General features: G+C 50.8%; 1 protein-coding gene across 3 annotated transcripts in view; it reads left to right on the forward strand.

Moving 5' to 3' along the window:
* The first annotated feature begins 651 nt into the window (after positions 1-651).
* The window catches only part of il11ra (interleukin 11 receptor subunit alpha), a 60166-nt gene continuing 42163 nt past the window's right edge, over positions 652-18654 (forward strand). Inside the window, exons 1-2 of one of the 3 annotated variants that reach the window (XM_031898474.1) lie at positions 652-861; positions 8186-8288. In XM_031898474.1, the coding sequence (XP_031754334.1) occupies positions 8271-8288 (18 nt within the window). In that variant the 5' untranslated portion in view covers positions 652-861; positions 8186-8270. 3 annotated transcript variants of the gene reach the window in all.

Here is an 18654-nt window from a genome sequence, read left to right on the forward strand (position 1 = left end):
GAGGGATAGGGGAGGGGCAGGAGTGTGAGTGAGTGTTACACTGAGAGTGAGTGGGACAGGGGTAGGAGTGAGAGGGATAGGGGAGGGGCAGGAATGTGAGTGAGTGTTACACTGAGAGTGAGTGGGACAGGGGTAGGAGTGAGAGGGATAGGGGAGGGGCAGGAGTGTGAGTGAGTGAGTGTTACACTGAGAGTGAGTGGGACAGGGGTAGGAGTGAGAGGGATAGGGGAGGGGCAGGAGTGTGAGTGAGTGTTACACTGAGAGTGAGTGGGACAGGGGTAGGAGTGAGAGGGATAGGGGAGGGGCAGGAGTGTGAGTGAGTGTTACACTGAGAGTGAGTGGGACAGGGGTAGGAGTGAGAGGGATAGGGGAGGGGCAGGAGTGTGAGTGAGTGTTACACTGAGAGTGAGTGGGACAGGGGTAGGAGTGAGAGGGATAGGGGAGGGGCAGGAGTGTGAGTGAGTGTTACACTGAGAGTGAGTGGGACAGGGGTAGGAGTGAGAGGGATAGGGGAGGGGCAGGAGTGTGAGTGAGAGAGTGTGTGAGTGTTACACTGAGAGTGCGTTACAAAGGGGGCGGAGTGAGTGGGACAGGGGGAGGAGTAAGTGGGACAGGGGGAGGAGTGAGAGGGGTAGGGGCGGGGCAGGAATGTGAGTGAGTCAGACGGACGGACGGACGGACGGGGGAAGGGGATAGAGAGCTGCCGCCTCCCGGACCCCCAGGCAGCGCCGCTCTCACTGCCCCAAGTGGGACTCCTGACCGGGGCAGCAGCGGGATCCGGAGGGACAAGCCCGGAGTTTAGCGGGAGGAGGCGGAGGATGGAGCGGGGCCGGGAGCAGAGGCACAGCCGGAGCCCTTACTGTAAGTTTCACTACTCACCCCCCCCCTGGTACCGGGGCTGATATTGCCCCCCTCCTGCCTACTGTGGTACCCCCCGGCCGGAGCCTGCACCTGCACCCCACAGTGGGACCGAGTAGCTTGGGCTGCTGGGGGGCAGTTGCAGGGAGCTGGGGGGGCAGTTGCAGGGAGCTGGGGGGGCAGTTGCAGGGAGCTTGGGGGCAGTTGCAGGGAGCTGGGGGGGCAGTTGCAGGGAGCTGGGGGGCAGTTGCAGGGAGCTGGGGGGCAGTTGCAGGGAGCTGGGGGGCAGTTGCAGGGAGCTGGGGGGGCAGTTGCAGGGAGCTGGGGGGGCAGTTGCAGGGAGCTGGGGGGCAGTTGCAGGGAGCTGGGGGGCAGTTGCAGGGAGCTGGGGGGCAGTTGCAGGGAGCTGGGGGGGCAGTTGCAGGGAGCTGGGGGGGCAGTTGCAGGGAGCTGGGGGGCAGTTGCAGGGAGCTGGGGGGCAGTTGCAGGGAGCTGGGGGGCAGTTGCAGGGAGCTGGGGGGCAGTTGCAGGGAGCTGGGGGGCCGGCGGGCTACCTACTTGGGGTCCCACCGACAGTGCTGGGGTATTACCGGGCCTGCCCACTGTGTATAATGTTACCCCTCTCCCACTGCTTGTCCTATTACCCCCCCAACCTGGCACCCACATACTGACTGGGCTGAGTCCCACTGGGGCAGACTGGCCCTCCGGGTGTTGTTCAACTACAGCTGTAAGTGTATCAGTAACACCCAGGGAGAGACAGGTACTGGTGTAATAACGGTATATATATATATATCTGCCCTGGTCACTGGGCCCTGTGTGATTTATGTGCCAAGAAAGTTAATCTGTGTCTTTACTTATCAATATACATTCATCTTTTGTCAAACTACAACTCCCAACATCCCCGGCCATAGGGGAGTGGAGCAAGCGATAGCTATAGGGCTGCTGTACCCGAGCGCTTGTGTAGCAGCCTTATGGTCATGACCTCAACAATGGTGTGTGGGTTCATTTAAGCCTTTATTTGCCCTTTATTTCTAAAGCTTTATAGGGTCCTGTCTGTTTGGATCAAATTGTTCTTGTAGCGCAGTTTCTCTACAGAACCAGGACAGGCATCAGAACTTGTGCTGGTACCACCTGTAGTGCAGACGCTCTGGGCCAGCGCTGCCAGTTTGTTCTGTCTTAATATGGTTCTTAAGGGCCCTGGGCCCCTGGGCTTAGGCGTCTGGTGAGAATATTCACTGAATCACACAATATACACTGAGAGTCACCTCCGTCCCACTGTACAGTGCCCAGTAGCACCCCGCGCGCTCTCGTATGGGTCTTGAATGATTGGTTTGGAATTTGACAGTGTCATCTGGTTGCTTAGGTCCTTCCAACCTAGCAACCAGGCCTGGACAGAGTGTTAAAGAGACAGGGTTGGTAGCACTAGGTAGGTACCTAATATATAGGGGCAGAGACAGGGGAAAGTGTTGGAAGGGTTACTGCCTGCTCTGCTCTCATTTCCCTACAGAAATAGGGGTTGGTAGCACTAGGTAGGTACCTAATATATAGGGGCAGAGACAGGGGAAAGTGTTGGAAGGGTTACTGCCTGCCCTGCTCTCATTTCCCTACAGAAATAGGGGTTGGTAGCACTAGGTAGGTACCTAATATATAGGGGCAGAGACAGGGGAAAGTGTTGGAAGGGTTACTGCCTGCCCTGCTCTCATTTCCCTACAGAAATAGGGGTTGGTAGCACTAGGTAGGTACCTAATATATAGGGGCAGAGACAGAGGAAAGTGTTGGAAGGGTTACTGCCTGCCCTGCTCTCATTTCCCTACAGAAATAGGGGTTGGTAGCACTAGGTAGGTACCTAATATATAGGGGCAGAGACAGGGGAAAGTGTTGGAAGGGTTACTGCCTGCCCTGCTCTCATTTCCCTACAGAAATAGGGGTTGGTAGCACTAGGTAGGTACCTAATATATAGGGGCAGAGACAGAGGAAAGTGTTGGAAGGGTTACTGCCTGCCCTGCTCTCATTTCCCTACAGAAATAGGGGTTGGTAGCACTAGGTAGGTACCTAATATATAGGGGCAGAGACAGGGGAAAGTGTTGGAAGGGTTACTGCCTGCCCTGCTCTCATTTCCCTACAGAAATAGGGGTTGGTAGCACTAGGTAGGTACCTAATATATAGGGGCAGAGACAGGGGAAAGTGTTGGAAGGGTTACTGCCTGCCCTGCTCTCATTTCCCTACAGAAATAGGGGTTGGTAGCACTAGGTAGGTACCTAATATATAGGGGCAGAGACAGAGGAAAGTGTTGGAAGGGTTACTGCCTGCCTGCTCTCATTTCCCTACAGAAATAGGGGTTGGTAGCACTAGGTAGGTACCTAATATATAGGGGCAGAGACAGGGGAAAGTGTTGGAAGGGTTACTGCCTGCCCTGCTCTCATTTCCCTACAGAAATAGGGGTTGGTAGCACTAGGTAGGTACCTAATATATAGGGGCAGAGACAGGGGAAAGTGTTGGAAGGGTTACTGCCTGCCCTGCTCTCATTTCCCTACAGAAATAGGGGTTGGTAGCACTAGGTAGGTACCTAATATATAGGGGCAGAGACAGAGGAAAGTGTTGGAAGGGTTACTGCCTGCCCTGCTCTCATTTCCCTACAGAAATAGGGGTTGGTAGCACTAGGTAGGTACCTAATATATAGGGGCAGAGACAGGGGAAAGTGTTGGAAGGGTTACTGCCTGCCCTGCTCTCATTTCCCTACAGAAATAGGGGTTGGTAGCACTAGGTAGGTACCTAATATATAGGGGCAGAGACAGGGAAAGTGTTGGAAGGGTTACTGCCTGCCCTGCTCTCATTTCCCTACAGAAATAGGGGTTGGTTAGCACTAGGTAGGTACCTAATATATAGGGGCAGAGACAGGGGAAAGTGTTGGAAGGGTTACTGCCTGCCCTGCTCTCATTTCCCTACAGAAATAGGGGTTGGTAGCACTAGGTAGGTACCTAATATATAGGGGCAGAGACAGGGGAAAGTGTTGGAAGGGTTACTGCCTGCTCTGCTCTCATTTCCCTACAGAAATAGGGGTTGGTAGCACTAGGTAGGTACCTAATATATAGGGGCAGAGACAGAGGAAAGTGTTGGAAGGGTTACTGCCTGCCCTGCTCTCATTTCCCTACAGAAATAGGGGTTGGTAGCACTAGGTAGGTACCTAATATATAGGGGCAGAGACAGGGGAAAGTGTTGGAAGGGTTACTGCCTGCCCTGCTCTCATTTCCCTACAGAAATAGGGGTTGGTAGCACTAGGTAGGTACCTAATATATAGGGGCAGAGACAGAGGAAAGTGTTGGAAGGGTTACTGCCTGCCCTGCTCTCATTTCCCTACAGAAATAGGGGTTGGTAGCACTAGGTAGGTACCTAATATATAGGGGCAGAGACAGAGGAAAGTGTTGGAAGGGTTACTGCCTGCCCTGCTCTCATTTCCCTACAGAAATAGGGGTTGGTAGCACTAGGTAGGTACCTAATATATAGGGGCAGAGACAGGGGGAAAGTGTTGGAAGGGTTACTGCCTGCCCTGCTCTCATTTCCCTACAGAAATAGGGGTTGGTAGCACTAGGTAGGTACCTAATATATAGGGGCAGAGACAGGGGAAAGTGTTGGAAGGGTTACTGCCTGCCCTGCTCTCATTTCCCTACAGAAATAGGGGTTGGTAGCACTAGGTAGGTACCTAATATATAGGGGCAGAGACAGGGGAAAGTGTTGGAAGGGTTACTGCCTGCTCTGCTCTCATTTCCCTACAGAAATAGGGGTTGGTAGCACTAGGTAGGTACCTAATATATAGGGGCAGAGACAGAGGAAAGTGTTGGAAGGGTTACTGCCTGCCCTGCTCTCATTTCCCTACAGAAATAGGGGTTGGTAGCACTAGGTAGGTACCTAATATATAGGGGCAGAGACAGGGGAAAGTGTTGGAAGGGTTACTGCCTGCCCTGCTCTCATTTCCCTACAGAAATAGGGGTTGGTAGCACTAGGTAGGTACCTAATATATAGGGGCAGAGACAGAGGAAAGTGTTGGAAGGGTTACTGCCTGCCCTGCTCTCATTTCCCTACAGAAATAGGGGTTGGTAGCACTAGGTAGGTACCTAATATATAGGGGCAGAGACAGGGGAAAGTGTTGGAAGGGTTACTGCCTGCCCTGCTCTCATTTCCCTACAGAAATAGGGGTTGGTAGCACTAGGTAGGTACCTAATATATAGGGGCAGAGACAGGGGAAAGTGTTGGAAGGGTTACTGCCTGCCCTGCTCTCATTTCCCTACAGAAATAGGGGTTGGTAGCACTAGGTAGGTACCTAATATATAGGGGCAGAGACAGGGGAAAGTGTTGGAAGGGTTACTGCCTGCCCTGCTCTCATTTCCCTACAGAAATAGGGGTTGGTAGCACTAGGTAGGTACCTAATATATAGGGGCAGAGACAGGGGAAAGTGTTGGAAGGGTTACTGCCTGCCCTGCTCTCATTTCCCTACAGAAATAGGGGTTGGTAGCACTAGGTAGGTACCTAATATATAGGGGCAGAGACAGGGGAAAGTGTTGGAAGGGTTACTGCCTGCCCTGCTCTCATAGGGATAAGTAGAAGTACAAATGCAGTTTAGTTGGCCTTTAGCGTGCCAGTGAGTAGGAATTGTTTACATACAAGGAATGGGCTCAGGGGACCCAGTCCCGGGCAGGTGGCCCCCGCATTCTTGCTCCATGATTACTGACCCCCAGGTAAATGAATAAATGAGCGTGATTGTGTTATTGTGTTGCGCTAGGTGGTTTATATAAGGCTGAAAGGTGATAAATCACAGTGACGCGCGGCAGCGCCAGACTTTCCTGTTCTCCAAATGACTTCATGAAAGTGGCAGCAAAGTGACTGGGCCCCTTTATCCCGCGGCGCTAACGGTCCCCGTGGGCTTCTGATCGGTGACATTGAAAAATAGGTTAATTGGAAGCTGCTATTTCCAACGGAAAGTTAAGTGAGATTTGTAGTCGGTCGTCTTTTGTTTTTTTTGTATTTAATGGCTTTATGGAAAGATTACAATGTTTTTATAAGAAGCTATAGTTATGTGAGATAAGTGACCTGAGCATCGCAGGGGAAGCAAAACCACTGTTTATACAATCACTTTATATATTTATATTTAGTTATTTGTAAATATCAAGTACAGAGATCCCTGCAGCGCATTGCTTTGTATAGAGATCCCTGCAGCGCATTGCTTTGTATAGAGATCCCTGCAGCGCATTGCTTTGTACGGAGATCCCTGCAGCGCATTGCTTTGTACGGAGATCCCTGCAGCGCATTGCTTTGTACGGAGATCCCTGCAGCGCATTGCTTTGTATAGAGATCCCTGCAGCGCATTGCTTTGTACGGAGATCCCTGCAGCGCATTGCTTTGTACGGAGATCCCTGCAGCGCATTGCTTTGTACGGAGATCTCTGCAGCGCATTGCTTTGTACGGAGATCCCTGCAGCGCATTGCTTTGTACGGAGATCCCTGCAGCGCATTGCTTTGTATTGAGATCCCTGCAGCGCATTGCTTTGTATTGAGATCCCTGCAGCGCATTGCTTTGTATTGAGATCCCTGCAGCGCATTGCTTTGTACGGAGATCCCTGCAGCGCATTGCTTTGTACGGAGATCCCTGCAGCGCATTGCTTTGTACGGAGATCCCTGCAGCGCATTGCTTTGTATTGAGATCCCTGCAGCGCATTGCTTTGTATTGAGATCCCTGCAGCGCATTGCTTTGTACGGAGATCCCTGCAGCGCATTGCTTTGTATTGAGATCCCTGCAGCGCATTGCTTTGTATTGAGATCCCTGCAGCGCATTGCTTTGTATTGAGATCCCTGCAGCGCATTGCTTTGTATTGAGATCCCTGCAGCGCATTGCTTTGTATTGAGATCCCTGCAGCGCATTGCTTTGTATTGAGATCCCTGCAGCGCATTGCTTTGTACGGAGATCCCTGCAGCGCATTGCTTTGTATTGAGATCCCTGCAGCGCATTGCTTTGTATTGAGATCCCTGCAGCGCATTGCTTTGTATTGAGATCCTTGCAGCGCATTGCTTTGTATTGAGATCCTTGCAGCGCATTGCTCTGTACAGAGATTGCTTTCCCTTCTCTCACCCCCCCCCCATAACTGTGAGTGAGTCACCTCCTTGGAGCCACAATAGCCCGTCGCAGTGAGAGCCGGGGGCCCGGGCCCTTTGATGTATTGTGCCACTGACAGATGGGCGCTGATGGCTCTCAGTGAGGAGGTGCCGGTGCCCAGTTAATTCCCCGTGGGAACCAGAGAGAGAGGTTGGAGACACAGTGAGTGATACTGTAGGTCATTGTCACACACGCCAGTCTGTACTGCAGGCACCTAGGCCCCCCCCCTTCATGGCCCCCCAGCAATACAGAATAGCTGCTGCTACTAAAATGAATGGAGTCCAAGCTGCAGCCCACTGGCTGGGGCTGAATGACGGTGCTGGAGGGATGCACTTAGTATAACCTTGCCCCCCCCCCCCGCAGCTTAATAACCCCCACTCCCTGCACCTCGCGCTGACCTTACCCGGAGGAACCGGAGTGCCCACCTCGGCTTTCCTGCCCATACATGGCTCCCATAGGCGCTTTGGTTACGCAAATGGGATTTGTCCTGACAAACATTGGAACTTTCGTCTCCGCTCGCTGTAATTTACGGCTCTGCCCTGGGGGGGGGGGCATATTTCCACTGAATGTGTGGCTTGGGGCAAGACAGGGCCTCTGGCTTTGTACAAATAATTACACAAATCAGCCATGTTTAATCTGCTTTTCTCCAGCTCTTGTTACACTACAACTCCCAGAATCCCCTGAGATCCCATAGAATCCCACTATCAGTTGGGACTGGAGGCTCCAGTAAGTGAGTCCCCTATGGAGGAGCCTTGGTTACTGCTTTCCCTTAGAAGCTCTCGGTTCTTCCCATAGAGAGGCCGGTGGGGGCTTCTGTGGCTGACAGTCAGTCTTTTGGGGCAGTAAATCTGTCACTCCGGAATCTGTAGTTTTGCTCACTAGAGAGTCGGCTACGAGCAGCAAAGCAAAGTAAATATCTCTGGCCTCCTAGGAAACAAAACACAAAGGGAAACCGGGTCCGTTCCAACCCATAGCCGACAGATCGAAGCATTTCTATTGGGTCAGTAAGTGCCTCCTACAGATGTCTGGGCAAGTTCCCCTTGGGGCTAGTGGCTACCTACCTGCCCTGGTATGTACTGTATATTGCTCTGTGCATACTATGGGCAGTCCGTGTAAGAAGTAACATTCGGGTCATGGGTAAGAACCTCACTGATAAAAAGAAATGTGTTCCTGTTCTGTACAGATTGCTCGGCACAAAGGGACGACTGACCCAGGGTGACCCGGTGAAATGATCTCCGCTTGGTGTGGCCCCTCTCCTTGTATCACAAATGATCAGCTTCAGTAGGGTAAGTCCTTGTTCCATTGCTGGTGTTTGATGGGATGCGCTGGGGCCCTTTACTTGAAATGCTCTGCTGGCAGGTACCAAAACAGCCTGACCCAGAAGGTGAATGGAGTAGACCAGCGAGGGCTGATGTACATGTTGGGGAAGTCCTTGTTCCATAAGGGTGAAAACACATGGAGCTACTTAGTAGCAGCTACTTGTCACAGCTACTAAACGTCAAAAAATCCCCTGCCCTAGACAATACTGAGAATTGCCTCTGCTAAACCACATGGAGACAGTTATCAGTAAATGATCAGCATTGTCTGTTTTAGTAGCTGCTACTAGTAGCTCTGTGTGTCTTCACCCTATTCCTTAGCCCTACTACATACGCCACAGTTACAGGCTTACGCCAGGGTTTATGTTTGTATTAGTGATGCGGTACGTGCGGGATTAGGCTGGCAACGCAACATCAAAAGCGGGTCAGGGGCGGGTTCGAGCCCTTTTGCCTCCCTCCCCGCCCGCGACCTAACTGAGCCCCACATCTGGGTCTGGCAGTGTCTATTTATAGGTGCGTGCCTGCCCCGCCCCCTCAGTGATGTCATAGGCTCGGGTCTATAAATAGATGCAAAGCCGCAGGTGGGTCAGGTTAGGCTTGGGTGCAGGTGGAGAAGGGGTCAGGTTAGGCTTGGGTGCAGGTGGAGAAGGGGTCAGGTTAGGCTTGGGTGCAGGTGGAGAAGGGGTCAGGTTAGGCTTGGGTGCAGGTGGAGAAGGGGTCAGGTTAGGCTTGGGTGCAGGTGGAGAAGGGGTCAGGTTAGGCTTGGGTGCAGGTGGAGGAGGGGCGGGTTAGGGTTGGGTGCAGGTGGAGAAGGGGTCAGGTTAGGCTTGGGTGCAGGTGGAGAAGGGGTCAGGTTAGGCTTGGGTGCAGGTGGAGAAGGGGTCAGGTTAGGCTTGGGTGCAGGTGGAGAAGGGGTCAGGTTAGGCTTGGGTGCAGGTGGAGAAGGGGCGGGTTAGGGTTGGGTGCAGGTGGAGAAGGGGCGGGTTAGGGTTGGGTGCAGGTGGAGAAGGGGCGGGTTAAAATGTCTAAATCGTCCTGCTAGCCAAGCCTGTGAACTGGTAGCCAATGGGATGTTTCAGTGCTGAACTAGACCAATAAAAGCTCTGTCATGAGTGGCCAAACCTTGGGCGCCTGTTCCACGTGGCTGCGGGGATGTGGCTCCGTGTCTATAGAATGAGTGAATGGAGACAGGAATACTGGCCAGTTTGGCTGATAAGCCGGCCCGGCCCATAGACACCTCGGGGCCCAACCCTGACATCACAGTTGGCAGGAACCTTGCTGCTTTGTCTGCAGCCTCCCGTCTCCATTCACATTTTCCCTTTAGTGCCGGGGGGCTATTGCCTTATAACATTCTGACATAATCCCCGCTCCGTATAGCCATAAATCCGGAACAGTCATAGGAAATGTCCCACTCGGGGCCCTGGCAATGTGGCCAAAGTGGGGTCGAGAGTGACGGAAATACACAGCTGCCCCTTTGTGCAACTCATACGGAGGTGCCATACTGCTTCCTACTCATATTGTTAATGTTGCCTTTAGTAATCTCCCGTATTAGGGTCAGCATAGCCTAAAATAAGGCAAACAATATGGCAGCTCCGTGCCTTGTGTAACGCTGCAAGCGGATACAAAGCTTTATTATATACACAGTGTATCTTGTTACATTGTTCCTGTGTGATATAAGACCCAGCTGGCCGCTGCCATAAGCCCATTGTTACTCTATATACACATCCCTGCGGCACCGGTTCTGGATAATCTCAGAATCAGAACAACAGGCTTAGGCTTTGCCTACCCACAATGCCCAGGGCTTGTTTCTATTTACACTGCGGCTTTGTGATAAGCACCTGTCACTTTCCGTTCCGGGCGTAAATGTCATTTAGTCCCTTGGGGACCCAGCGCTCCTTATCTCTCTCTGCCCGGCGGCCTTTGCTATTAAAGGGGAAACTCTATCCCAGATCGAGAGCACAATGTAATTCTAAGCAACTTTCCAGCATTGGTAAAGGAAAAGCACTTACATTTATTAAAGGGATAGTTAACCTTTAGTAGAATGTAGAGAGTAATATTCTGAGACAATTTGCAATTGGTCTTCATTTTTTATTATTTGTAGTTTTTTAATTATTTCAGTTTTTGTTCCTCAGCTCTCCAGTTTGGCGTTTCAGCAGCTATCTGGTTGCTAGGGTCCAAGTTAGCTCAGCAACCAAGGTGTGGTTTCAATTAGAGACTGGTATATAAATAAGAGAGGGGGCTGAATAGAAAGATAAGGAATAAAAAGTAACAATAACAATAAAACTGGAGCCTCACAGAGCAATAGGGTTTGGTTGCCGGGGTCAGTGACCCCCGTTTTGAAAGCTGCAAAGAGTTAAAAGAAAATGGCTAATAGATTAAGTAAATGACAGAATTGCCTATTCTATTTATTTATTTCTTATAATTTGTTAATTTCAAAGGTGAACCTCCCCTTTAAAGAACATGCAAACATGTATTGGAAAGTTGCATTGTGCTTAATAGAATAGGGAGGTTGAGTTCCCCTTTAATTCTAATCAGTTCCCCATTGTGCTGTATAACCAGCTCTCTTGCTGTAATTACAGTGGCGAGGGGGGAGAATATATAAACCTACAGGCTATAAATATGGTCGGAGCGGCCAATAGAGTCAGTCTAAACACCGGGCCTGGCGGCGTTCCCGATCCTGCGCTCCAGAAGGACTCGAAATATTTAATTCCTGGTCCAGAACCCGAGGTCCTTCCCAGCCGTTTATGTCTCTTTCCTCTATCTGCCAGTCTTTTTATCTGGCTCCGTAAAAAAAAAAAAACAAAACAGTGGAAAATTCTATTTATACCGTGTTTGTTCTAAAGACGTCGGTCAGAAGCGGCACGGAAACTTCTAGAATGACTTTGCTGGCCTGGGTTTTTATAGGAGCCGTGAGGGTGTATGTGCGGCACCGGGGCAGCGTTTATATTGTGCCCGTGGAATTGTCCTGGCATATTGTTTGCTGAAATACATTTTTCCTATGAACGAAAATAACTTTAATAGGAGATTTCTTTATTGGCCGATGGAGTGCGACGGGGCGAACGCCTAAAAATATATTTATAACTCATAAAGGAAGCCAACTGCTGCGGGGCCCCCGGTGTATAGGGGCCCTGTGTGCCACTTACTAAAGTGATTGGTTGTAAGGTACCACAGCCACCTCCCTATGAGTATTTGCTCTGCTTTGGCAGCAGCCAATCACAGTTGAGATTTGGGGCTTCGTTATGCAGCAAACAGCCAATAGGATCAGGCCTCAGCGATTATAGTAGATGGAGTTTGGATATAGGGGGGCACAGTGCAAACCTACTAATTGCATTTGGTTCAGTTATCCTTCCCCCAAGTGGGAAAGTAGGGTCCAGGGTGGAGGATTTTTCTTAAGGGGAAGTAAAACCAAAACTTGTCTGTTTAAAATACTGGGCCAAGAGTGGCAAATCTATGGCCCCCGGGGAAAGCGCATGTCCGCCATCCAATATGGCTCCGCCCGTAGTCTCGCCGTAAGTGACAAGCGCCGTATTTATTTATAGAGCGCTGGAAAGTTCCACTAGACTGTAGCGAGAAAGAAAACATAGCGGGTAAGTGGAGCATTGAGTCGGAACTCCCTCCTGACTAGTAATTTTCTGCCCTTGACTAGTGACTTCGATTTTTCCAAGAGAAAAGAATTGAGCGCCGTGCCAGATTCTGCACTTGCCAAGCTCCATGTGCGGAACCGCCTCCACCGGCTCTTCTGCTTTGTTGTAGGACTACTGCCCCCCCCCCCCACAATATTTGTCCCAGGCCCGTGTAAGGGTGGGCGCCCCAAGGCCCGTGTAAGGGTGGGCGCCCCAAGGCCCGTGTAAGGGTGGGCGCCCCAAGGCCCGTGTAAGGGTGGGCGCCCCAAGGCCCGTGTAAGGGTGGGCGCCCCAAGGCCCGTGTAAGGGTGGGCGCCCCAAGGCCCGTGTAAGGGTGGGCGCCCCAAGGCCCGTGTAAGGGTGGGCGCCCCAAGGCCCGTGTAAGGGTGGGCGCCCCATACTGATATACTGTGATGCTCAGAACAGAATGTGCCAATGTAGGGTGCCAGCGGACATGCCTAACCATGGGCCACTCGTATGATGCCGCTGGCATGGGCTGGACAATGGATGGAATGTTCTAGAAGGATAAGAGGTTGGGGGCGCAGGGGGCTAACGCTTGCCTTGCATAGGGCTGCTATTGCCCTCACTCATAGTGGAATGGGAAGGCAGCCAATGATTATTATTTACATTATCATTTTTATAATAATGGCTTCCCTGTATGTCTCTATGGGAAGTTCTGATCCGTTTTACTCTCTGGAATCTGGAGTAAAAATGGCTACAATAAAAATAAAAATTACAGAGAAAAAGGAATCATATAACCATGAAATAAACCCAATAGGGCTGTTCTGCCCCAATAAGGGGTAATTATATCTTAGTTGGGATCAAGTACAGGTACTGTTTTATTATTACAGAGAAAAGGGAATCATTTAACCATTAAATAAACCCAATAGGGCTGTTCTGCCCCCAATAAGGGGTAATTATATCTTAGTTGGGATCAAGTACAGGTACTGTTTTATTATTACAGAGAAAAGGGAATCATTTAACCATGAAATAAACCCAATAGGGCTGTTCTGCCCCAATAAGGGGTAATTATATCTTAGTTGGGATCAAGTACAGGTCCTGTTTTATTATTACAGAGAAAAGGGAATCATTTAACCATTAAATAAACCCAATAGGGCTGTTCTGCCCCAATAAGGGGTAATTATATCTTAGTTGGGATCAAGTACAGATACTGTTTTATTATTACAGAGAAAAGGGAATCATTTAACCATGAAATAAACCCAATAGGGCTGTTCTGCCCCAATAAGGGGTAATTATATCTTAGTTGGGATCAAGTACAGATACTGTTTTATTATTACAGAGAAAAGGGAATCATTTAACCATTAAATAAACCCAATAGGGCTGTTCTGCCCCAATAAGGGGTAATTATATCTTAGTTGGGATCAAGTACAGATACTGTTTTATTATTACAGAGAAAAGGGAATCATTTAACCATTAAATAAACCCAATAGGGCTGTTCTGCCCCAATAAGGGGTAATTATATCTTAGTTGGGATCAAGTACAGGTACTGTTTTATTATTACAGAGAAAAGGGAATCATTTTTAAAAATTAGAATTATTTGCTCATAATGGAGTCTATGGGAGATGGCCTTTCCGTAATTCGGAACTTTCTGGATAATGGGTTTCCGGATAAGGGATCCCATACCTGTATAATTCATAACAAATATCCTGACTGACTGATTTGAAGGATTTCAGCAGCTTCTCTTTAATAGAACCAGGTTCTGGCCGCCCGTCCCAGCGCCTGGGATCAGCCTGTTCTTTTGCAGAAGAGGGAGCTGTGTAAGTGCCCGGTGCCCGGTGCCCGGTGCCCAGAGGGACAGAGGCCAAGATGGAGTAAACACTTGGTCGCAAGCTGAGAGCCGCATAATTATCTGTTGTTCTTCTCTCTGGCAGCGCCGCTTGCATTGGCACAGAGGGAGCCGAGGGGCCTCCGAAGCCTTTCTGGGCTCATTCAGTCTCTGGGAATGAGAGCCAGGCCCTTGGCAGGGCAGTTTAACCACTGGGGCTTTGGGATATGGACGCCGGCTGCCAGCGCTGCCCACGGTTCCTGTAAGATGCTGAGATTCTAACCAAAACCATCTTGTTCCACGGGCGAAATATGCACCCAGCGGTGGGGAGGATTATGGGTAACACTGGCTCAGGGGGCCTATGGGGTTTGGGATCTTTGGGGGCCCCTATTAAATCACCCATGTCCAACCAGTAGGTTCCAGTACAAGTCCCAGCTTCCCCTGTCGGGCAAAGCTGCAGTGCTGAGCTCATGAATAACCACTGGGCCACCGTACCCTAAAACATAAAAGCTGGGGTGGGGGTGGGGGCAAGATAGCTGGGATCTAATATAGAGCAGGTACAGCTCACTGTGTAGGATGGGAGGGTGGGGGGGGACACGGGTTTAGGGAATTCAATTTGGCACAGTAGTTTGGCTACGTTTGTGTCTGGGGCAGATGGAGTGCTCCCGGTGCCAATAAGCGCTGAGCCACTGTACCCTAAAACATAAGGACTGGGGGGCAAGATAGCTGGGATCTAATATAGAGCAGGTACAGCTCAGTGTGTAGGGTGGGGGGACACGGGTTTAGGGAATTCAGACAATTTGGCACAGTAATTGGGTTTCGTTGGTGTCTGGGGCGGATGGAGTGCTCCCGGTGCCAATAAGCGCTGAGCCACCGTACCCTAAAACATAAGGGCTGGAGGGGGGGGGGCAAGATAACTGGGATCTAATATAGAGCAGGTACAGCTCAGTGTGTAGGGTGGGGGGACACGGGTTTAGGGAATTCAGACAATTTGGCACAGTAGTTGGGCTGCGTTGGTTTCTGGGGCGGATGGAGTGCTCCCGGTGCCAATAAGCGCTGAGCCACTGTACCCTAAAACATAAGGACTGGGGGGCAAGATAGCTGGGATCTAATATAGAGCAGGTACAGCTCAGTGTGTAGGGTGGGGGGACACGGGTTTAGGGAATTCAGACAATTTGGCACAGTAGTTGGGCTGCGTTGGTGTCTGGGGCGGATGGAGTGCTCCCGGTGCCAATAAGCGCTGAGCCACCGTACCCTAAAACATAAGGGCTGGGGGGGGGGCAAGATAGCTGGGATCTAATATAGAGCAGGTACAGCTCCGTGTGTAGGGTGAAGGGACACGGGTTTAGGGAATTCAGACAATTTGGCACAGTAGTTGGGCTGCGTTGGTGTCTGGGGCGGATGGAGTGCTCCCGGTGCCAATAAGCGCTGAGCCAGGAGAGACCACCAAGGGCCATATAATTGCTATTCTCTGGGTTTAATATAAGGAAATACAAAGGAAGAGCCAATAGGCACGGCCCTGTCTGAGATACTTCGGAGCTTGCAGTTCAGTAACAATCGGGTGAGGGACAGACGGGCGCTGATTAAAGGGGAAGCTATGCACCCATGTCCACTATGGGCTCCGCAAGGTTACATTTTTTGGTTTGGGCAGACCCCCCCACCCAATCACCCTACTGGGAGAATCTGATTAAATACAGTCTCCTCTCCCGTAAGAACCAAGGAGTGAGAGTTTAAAGGTGAAGTTGCCCCTCTGGTCGCACTGTAATAGCCCAACCCCCTGTACAGAGTCCCACCATAGCCAGGCATTACCCAGGCAAGTCCTGTTTGCGGGGGGGCTCATGTCATTTTCCCCTTCAGTGAAGCTGGGACAATGCGCAGCCTTAGTCCTCACCGCCATGATGGTTTTCCGCGGGTTAACCCCTTTTACTCTGCTGTTTAGACAGCTGCGCACCTAGTCTGAACCTGTCGAACAGTCTCTCCCTGTGTATTATCTGTATTTATATAGCGCTGCATGGAAACGGCTGAATAGAACAGGCAGGAAACCATATTATAATGGAATACAAATACAGGGAGGGGGTCCCTGCCCCATAGAGCTTACACTCTAAGTCTTTCTGTTGTTTTCTATGAAAGAATCCTTTTGTGGCCCAGTGCCAGTGATCTCTGCAAAGCTGCTGAACCAAAGCTACATACAGCCGATTGGGGGGCCCCGGGGGCCTACGTCACGCACGCTGGCTGTTCCTGCTGAATAGACTGGTTATTTATATTACACATTATAGTGCGTAGGAGGGACAGGGTAGGGGCAGATATGCAGTTGTGGCAACACATTTGTATGTTATAAAATGGCTCATAAGCAACTTTTCAATTGGTCTTCCTTATTCTTCTTTTTTTTTTTAATCTGCTTCTTTCTAGCTTTCAAATGGGGGTCACTGACCCCGGCAACCAAACCCTATTGCTCTGTGAGGCTACAATTTTATTATTGTTACTTTTTATGACTTATCTTTCTATGCAGGCCCTCTCCTACTCATATTCCAATATCTCATTCAAAACAGTTGCTGGTTGCTAGGATAATTTGCACCCTAGCAGCCAGATAACTGCTTAGATTCCAGATTGTCTGAGAATAGCCCTCTCTGCAGCATACTAAAGGTTAATTTAAAGGTGAACCTCTTTAAAATGGCACCACTGGTCCATTATTGCATTATTTGGGCAAGGTGGCCCCACTAATGAAGGCCAGAATATGGGGGATGTTCCCTCTTGGCCCAGTGACAGCGGTACCTTGCTGGGGGTCCGGTGTCCCAACTCAACAGAGGAAGCAAATCAGCAACAGCCGGAGGGCCACAGGTGTAAATACTACATCCCCCAGTATTGTGGCCAATGGGGCTTCTGTTTCTGCACCCCAGGGTTAATGATATCCTTGCCATAGCTTTTAGCCCTTCAGCTGTTTGTTGCCGTCAGTGATGGGAGTTGTAGTTCAGTGCAGATAAAATAGAAATGATTTCCCCCAGTAGGTAGGACCCCTGCCCCACACATTATTGCCCGGCGTCGCTACGTGGGGGACTAGCCCGGCAGACATTCCCTGAGCCACCAAGGTGCTGACTCCTATCCAACCACTGTGTGCGGGGCCCAAAGGAACCCGGGGCCAGAAATGAAACCGAATATTCTCACTCCCTGCAATGGGGACAGACGAGCCAGCGCGGCAGAACATCTGGTACCAATCACGGTTCTGATGGAAAGGACGAGGCACAGCAGCTGGTGCCCTTGGGTTTAGGGACAGAGGTGCCGTCCAGAAAGGGAGCTGGAGCCATTGCTGAGTGATTGCTCTGGGCAGAACCATAGACTTGGCCTACTGGTCTACGTGCAGACTTGCACCGCCGCTATCACCAACGCATTTGGATATTTTGTGACGCCAGGTTCCGCCATCTCTGGGTTTTATCTATAAATGAGAGCTGCCATGTTGTTTCCTTTAGTAAAGCCTCCCCCAAAGCTACCAGTATGGCAGCTCCCACTCATATAGGTACCAGTATGGCAGCTCCCACTCATATAGGTACCAGTATGGCAGCTCCCACTCATATAGGTACCAGTATGGCAGCTCCCACTCATATAGGTACCAGTATGGCAGCTCCCACTCATATAGGTACCAGTATGGCAGCTCCCACTCATATAGGTACCAGTATGGCAGCTCCCACTCATATAGGTACCAGTATGGCAGCTCCCACTCATATAGGTACCAGTATGGCAGCTCCCACTCATATAGGTACCAGTATGGCAGCTCCTACTCATATAGGTACCAGTATGGCAGCTCCCACTCATATAGGTACCAGTATGGCAGCTCCCACTCATAGGTACCAGTATGGCAGCTCCCACTCATAGGTACCAGTATGGCAGCTCCCACTCATAGGTACCAGTATGGCAGCTCCCACTCATATATATAAATACAGGAATGGTGAGAATACCAGTATGGCAGCTCCTACTCATATAGGTACCAGTATGGCAGCTCCCACTCATAGGTACCAGTATGGCAGCTCCCACTCATAGGTACCAGTATGGCAGCTCCCACTCATAGGTACCAGTATGGCAGCTCCCACTCATATATATAAATACAGGAATGGTGAGAATACCAGTATGGCAGCTCCCACTCATATAGGTACCAGTATGGCAGCTCCCACTCATAGGTTCCAGTATGGCAGCTCCCACTCATATAGGTACCAGTATGGCAGCTCCCACTCATAGGTACCAGTATGGCAGCTCCCACTCATATAGCTGAAAACAGGAATGGTGAGAATGGGTATTGCGTGCAGGAGGCAGGCGTTTGATGGAAATGGCAATGAAACCGTTCCTAGGAATATTCTGTACTTCCCCTTTAATGAGCAGAATCAATGCAGGTCTGTTGGGAACACCTGGTTTTTGGGATGCCCCTGACATTCCATGGAAGGAGAGTGGGTTGATGTGAGGGGCAGGGGGGGCAGAATACTAGTGACTCATCATTCCGTTGCCCCCCCTCTTAATTCCGAGAGGCCGGTTCCTTCCTGCGACCTCCCTGTCCCCCTCGGCTGGAATGTAAGGGCTATTTTGGGCCGGTCCTTGTTGTGTTTGCAGGGAAGCGGATCTTTGCAAGGGAGCTCGGCCTGTTTATACAGGTTTCCCAAAGATGGGGGGGCCGAGTCAGGGCCCGGGAGGGAGGTAAAGAAGTATGGGAGCAGCCGGGCTAGGAAGGGTGCCCCTGTGAGTCGCTTGGAAGGGTGCCCCTGTGAGTAGCTTTGAAGGGTGGCCCTGCTTGGAAGGGTGCCCCTGTGAGTCGCTTGGAAGGGTGCCCCTGTGAGTCGCTTGGAAGGGTGGCCCTGTGAGTCGCTTGGAAGGGTGGCCCTGTGAGTAGCTTGGAAGGGTGGCCCTGTGAGTCGCTTGGAAGGGTGGCCCTGTGAGTAGCTTGGAA

Source organism: Xenopus tropicalis, chromosome 1, assembly GCF_000004195.4.
Source record: "Xenopus tropicalis strain Nigerian chromosome 1, UCB_Xtro_10.0, whole genome shotgun sequence".
Taxonomy (NCBI): domain Eukaryota; kingdom Metazoa; phylum Chordata; class Amphibia; order Anura; family Pipidae; genus Xenopus; species Xenopus tropicalis.